Raw genomic sequence first — 6000 nt, 5'->3', positions numbered from 1 at the left:
CTGCTGCAGATGGCTATACCTGTTTGACTGCAGGCAGGCAAACTTTGAGTGCAGGGGTCCAGGTCCATTGCTGCTGTAGTATGAGAATGGTCTACAGGGCCCCAAGCTCTAAATTCTCATGACCCAAATTATCCTCCCTCTGGCTACAATACAGTGTTTGTATGCTTGTGTGTATTAGGTGAAGCTGCTGCTCTCCCTTGCTGTGCTGAACAGGCAACTTGGCCAGCAACCTTTATTCTTACCTGTATTTCTGCACACAGTCTTGCAGTGTTTGCCCACACACAATGCTACCTTTCTGGCAGAAGTAATGTGGCCACAAAATCATCTGACTGGAGCTGCAATTATGTGCTAATTTAAGGTTTTCAGCCATTAAATACCTGTAGTATTTCTCCCTATCTTGATATCTTTCTTTACAATGAGATTGTCTGTGTAAATTAAGCTAGATTTATGAGAAAATAAGTCTTTGGAGTTAATTCTCTCTTTTTTTCTGCCCCCTTCTTTGCTTTACTCTCCCATCCCAAAGACACAATCCTTTCCTAGTACCTGATACAGTACTTCATATCTAGATACATACTGCAAGTATGATAAGAAAACACAACCCAGAACATAATCCTTCGGCTTTCCTCCCCACAGATCTGACGGCACACAAGCCTTGCTACAGTTCTCACAATTAGAAAACTGGTTGGGTATTCCCACCTGCCCCCTTTTGAATTGCATCAATTCTGATTATGAGCCAGAAAGAAGAAGAAATGGAGGATAGCTCCCCGCCACTCTGTGTCACCTGCGGCCAAGCGCATTTACCGGAAGAAAACCACTTGTACAGCTACACCGAAGAAGTAGATGATGATCTGATATGCCACATTTGCCTGCAACCTTTGCTTCAGCCATTAGACACGCTCTGTGGTCACACCTTCTGCACAGCCTGCCTTACAAACTTCCTTGTGGAAAAAGACTTCTGCCCCATGGACCGCAAGCTTGTGATTCTCCAGACATGCAGGAAGTCCAGCATACTAGTGAATAACCTCCTGGATAAGCTAATGGTTAGCTGCCCTTTCACAGAACACTGCTCAGAGGTTGTGCAACGTGGTCACCTTGAACAGCATTTCCAAACCCAGTAAGTTGTTGTTGATAGACCTTCTTTGACTCTTATTTTTGAGTAGAGCAAAAAATATCTTCAATTAATACTGATCAAAATACACAGTTAACGTAAAGAAAGAGTTGTTGATTTCACTCCTGATGAACACAGTGTCATTAATTTAGAGCTCAATTTAGTCCATTTATAGTATAAGATATAGACTATATCTTACTCTTTTTTTCAGAATCAAATGCATCAATGCCTTTAAGGTAATTCATGCTATCATTAGCAGTTCTGGGTGAATACTTTGTGGTTAGCTGCACAATGACAGTGTGTATGTAGTCCAAAGAGATCTGCATGTTTTGGGAAGCTGAGCTATTATAAATATTTTAATAGCACATTAAGGGTTTTATAATTGCCCTTTCTTCAAACCTTTTTTGAATCACAAATGACCTATATGAGAAGTAGAGCAGAAAATATTCCAGTTTGGTATTGGTCTTTGAACCTGAGTGCTCCTTTCTTCCAGGTGAGCACTTATGCAGGGCACCATGGGTGTCACAAGTCTGGCTGGACTCCTTCTTCAGCCTAATCCCTCCTGGTAGCCAGGACACCCTCAATCCTGCCTCTGGGAGAAACCCCTCCAGAGAGCAGTTTGGTTCCTCTGCAATGAGAGAACTGAATGATTCTCTGTTTTGCAGAGTAAAAGCATGTGCTGCTGCCTTTGTCTTACATGTTCTGCCTTTTGTAAGGAAAGTAGAAAGGTAAAGAGGTACTTTAAGGGCTGTGATTTCTGACAGCAGACTAACACTTTGCCATAGTCTGCATAACAGCACCTCAGGTCTGAGGAGCGACAGGGTCTAAGATGTGTCCTTTTCTGTGAGCTGTATCTGTTACCCAGTGAAATTACTTGCCCTGAAGTTGGCAGGTGTAAGTCACGTTGCTAGGTGTGTACTTCTACGTGGGAAATGTGAAGGAAGCCTTGAGCAGCCAGCACAGACCGGCAGTACAGAGGACCAGAGTATGGCTGGTGAGCCAGAGGGTGGAGGTGTGTTCACACACTGCACACTTCACAGCCCGCGAGCCCACAGCCAGGAGTGGCTCTGCAGCCTGCCATTCAACATGTCCTCATTTGCACCGGAGACCTCATTTCCTGAAGCACCTGGATTCTCACTGGGAATTTATTCACAAAGTTATGGTATCCTAACCAAACAAAAATGTGATGATTTTGCATTACTAAAACAAACAAACAAACAAAAAAACCCCCACAAACTTTAGGGATGGTTTTATTAATCCCTTGTGAAGGTCATGAGACCATTTTTCACATGCTGGAGGTTTGATGTTTGTGGATTTGGGTGCCCTTGTCCCCACCTTTCTGGACCTGGCTTTCCCTGTGAGGGTGCTTCTGGCTCATGGTGCAAGAAGCAGTGGCAGCAGGCCCCAGCCCAGGCCAGCAGTGCTCTGGGAGTTCCAATGTGTGTGGCTAAGGGGACAGAATAACAGTTAGTCATCATTTTCCATCTTAGGTCAGCACTTCTCTAACAGGCCTCAAATGTTAATTTCAACAGAAATGCAGGTGAGGGGACTGTCAGTTTTCTGTGAGCTGCTGTCACTGAAATTATGTTTCTCTACAGATTCCAACCACAAAATCTTCATTGAACCCCTAGTGCAAATGCCCTTTCTCTTTGCTATATATATAACTGAATTTATTGTGATTTAGACCTTCCTGTTTGTCTTCAGTTTTTTGACATGATGATGCTGTGGCCATAAAATCAGCAGGGCACTTATTCCCAATTTACCCCCAACCCCCCAAAAATAAGCAAATTGGAATATTAGTTTTTGCATGGAAGCCACACAGCCAGCACAACTTCTGATTTCTAGTGTTGGTTTTCCTACGTGGAAATGTGCCAGTCACTCCTGTGTCTTAGGTTCTTTTCCTTAAGGTGGTAGTAAAGGTATCCTTCACTACATATCTTACAGAATTGCAGTGCTATAAACAATGATTTGGTCCTGTAAAGGCCTGGCAAGTTTTATTCTAGCACTTCCTCTTGAATGTCAGTGGCTTGGCCTGGATCTTCCCCTCAGGATCTTCAAAATCCTGTGCTTCTGGCTTGCTTGGCCTGAGCCCAAGCAGGGATAGAAAGAATTGTCTCGGTAACATATTCCCACCATCTCTTGCTGTTCCCTCTTCCCTATGTCAGGTTCCTGCACGAGGCCCCAGGTTTGCAAACCCCAGGAGCAGAAGACCGGAGACATGGAGTAGGGTCTTCCTACCCTAAAGCCTCTAACGTAGTGAAGTACAAAGCATTGCTACATAGGCTAGACATTTTTCTTCTTTGCTACTCATGACATGGATTTTCTTCCCTCAGAATGGTTGGGAGTGCTGAGTTACCTTAAGGCTACAGGGACAATAGGAAACCACAGGGAACTTCTGCTGTTGGGGGTTTCAGCTTTATAGGGGATAGGTACTGCAACCCCACTAGCATTCCCACTTGGGGGAAGAAATAGGAGTCATCCCTGAAGGTGGACTTCTACATCCTTGTGCTTTGAGACACTGCACAGTACCTTTATTTTTTTTTTAAGCACAGCATTAATTCATTATCACCTGAGGCATCTTATGGCTTTAATTCTTGGAAATGCAGAAACCTCCCTTGCCACCCCATCTCCCATTAAGAGCAAAGAGAAGGATGTTGTGCTCTGTCATGCCCAGGGACAGATTAAACAGACTGAGCTGATGCTGTTCTCTTTAATTCTGGTGAATCAATAGAGGGAAGGGGAAATGTGTGATTTTGCTAATTAAAAAATACAGTAATAATCATAAATATTTGGTGTCTGCAGTGAGAACAGTTCAGTGCTCACCTGACATCTCCACAGAACACTATTGTGTTCTCAGTGAATAAATTAAAGTAGACTCTGCTAGGGTCACCAGGGTGGTCAGCAGTCCTCACATTACTTGCATTATTCAGGTTCAGACCAATCCTGGTTCTCAGAAAGAAAACAAAAGTTTGCCCTGATCAGAGATGAGGTCACTGATGAGACAAGGTGAGCTTACTGTTTTATGCTTTGTAATTGATGAGAGAACTTTACCATTTTTTTTAAACACTGGTTACCATGGAGCAGTCCACTGAAAGCATCCTTATTTAAAATGTTTGCTCTTGCATCCTTCAAAAAAACCCTGAGAAGAGACATGTCCTTGGATTATTACAAGATTTATGTTTGTACAAAAACATCTGACTGGATTTGGGGAATTCAGACTGAGATGCAAACAGCTAGCAGTTGGCTGTGATCTTTTGCAGTGTTTTACTTTAAAAAGGTGTGGTCTTCTGATATCGCCTGCTACAAAACTCCATGGGAGGCATTTTTTTCCCTCCCTTGTCAGGCAGCTACACCCTTCCGTGATGCAGTTTAGCTTGTAACCCATCTGCTTGTGGGCAGTGATGTAAACATACCAGCTGCCTCTGAAGAACCACTCTGAATCCTGCAGGAGGCAGGTCTCTTCACCGAGCATCGCTCTCCTCTGCAGCATAAGTCACTGTCTCGCCAACCACGCTGTGCTGTCCCTAAACCCTCACATCTACCCATCTGAGAGTCAGATCGAGTAATCCTCTTACAGGTCAATGATTTTTTGCAGTGTAGCTTCGTTTAAGGGATTTAAGCTCGATTCATAATGTGCTACCATTGCGTTGAAATGGAAAGGCTTGCTTAGAAGGGGCTTGGCTGGCACGAAAGCTACTCGTTGTGTGTCCCACCAGCACAGAGAGACGGTGGGAAGGAGGAAACCTAGCAGCAGTGCCAGCACTGCACTGAAAATGAAGGCTCTCCTGTTACTGGTCCTACCTTGGCTAAGTCCTGCAAACTACATAGACAATGTGGGCAACCTGCACTTCTTGTACTCCGAGCTGTGAGTACGCACAGTCGCGCTGGCATCGTGCTCTCTGTCTGTCTGTCTGACCCGAGTGGCGGGAAGGGGCTCACCATGAGCGTTTTGGGGGGTCTGTCTGCCTGTGTGTCTGTGCCTGTGCATACATGTGAAGAAAATCCTGCAACGTCTTGCCAACAGCTTCACACCGTGCTGCTTCCCATCCGGAGGGCTAATAATAGCAGTACGTCCCCATTGCTTTCTGCTTTGGAAGCAGCTGAGACATACTGAGTGAAGCTGCTTTTTTCCTCATCAACTCGTTTTTCTGTGCTGATGTTTTAGGTGTTTGTTGGTTTGGGGTTTATTTCAATTTCCAAATCCATGTTTTTCCTTTATTTTCTGAAAATAGTCTTCTGGGGATCTGGGTATAAGGGAGGGCATCAGGATAGACACCCCCAGTAGAGCACTGTCTGTGTACATGCATAATGTTCTGTGTGTAAAGCTGCATGCCTGTAGCAAAACGCTGAGAAGCCTTTCACCAGAAATAATTCACTTGAGACAGAAGAGAATTTTCCCGTATGTCTGTTTTTGCCCACAGCAGAATGTTATTTTTTCTGTGAAGCAAATTTAACTGTAGCAATCCATTAATATATCTTCATGTTTTTAAGAAACCCACCTCAAACGACCCCATAGCTGGTCTTTCCAAGCCAAAAAAACAAATATTCTATGATATCTTCGGTAAATGCTACTACTTTAATTTGTGCTTTAATTTGAGTGTTATTGTACTATTTAGTGGAGTTTTTATGACTAGAAATAGATATTTGTTTCACTATGTTTTCATTAATTATGTGTTGTTTGTATTTTAACAAATTGTAAACTTTCAAGATCGTCATTGAGATAATGAATGAAATGTCTAATTCTCTCAAAAATGAAAAATGACTGTATTATGCCTATTGTGGGAATATTTTAGTAACAGTTGTGATGAGTACCAAAGAGACTAATTTTCAAATTATTTTGTCTCTACTGTCAGACAAAAATAGCAGTGTTTTACAGAAACACAAAGTCCCCT

At 43.2% G+C, this 6000-nt stretch overlaps 1 protein-coding gene across 2 annotated transcripts in view; it reads left to right on the top strand.

The window, feature by feature from the left end:
- Positions 1-716: 716 nt before the first annotated feature.
- LNX1 (ligand of numb-protein X 1) overlaps positions 717-6000 on the top strand; it is a 66420-nt gene continuing 61136 nt past the window's right edge. Inside the window, exon 1 of one of the 2 annotated variants that reach the window (XM_053940282.1) lies at positions 717-1114. In XM_053940282.1, the coding sequence (XP_053796257.1) occupies positions 729-1114 (386 nt within the window). In that variant the 5' untranslated portion in view covers positions 717-728. Of the gene's footprint in view, positions 1115-4571; positions 4974-6000 lie in introns of those variants that run through there. The other variant, XM_053940281.1, reaches the window with a different exon arrangement.

The sequence above is a fragment of the Vidua chalybeata genome, chromosome 4, assembly GCF_026979565.1.
Source record: "Vidua chalybeata isolate OUT-0048 chromosome 4, bVidCha1 merged haplotype, whole genome shotgun sequence".
NCBI classification, from domain to species: Eukaryota; Metazoa; Chordata; class Aves; order Passeriformes; family Viduidae; genus Vidua; species Vidua chalybeata.
This window is presented reverse-complemented; position numbering and strand designations above follow the sequence as displayed.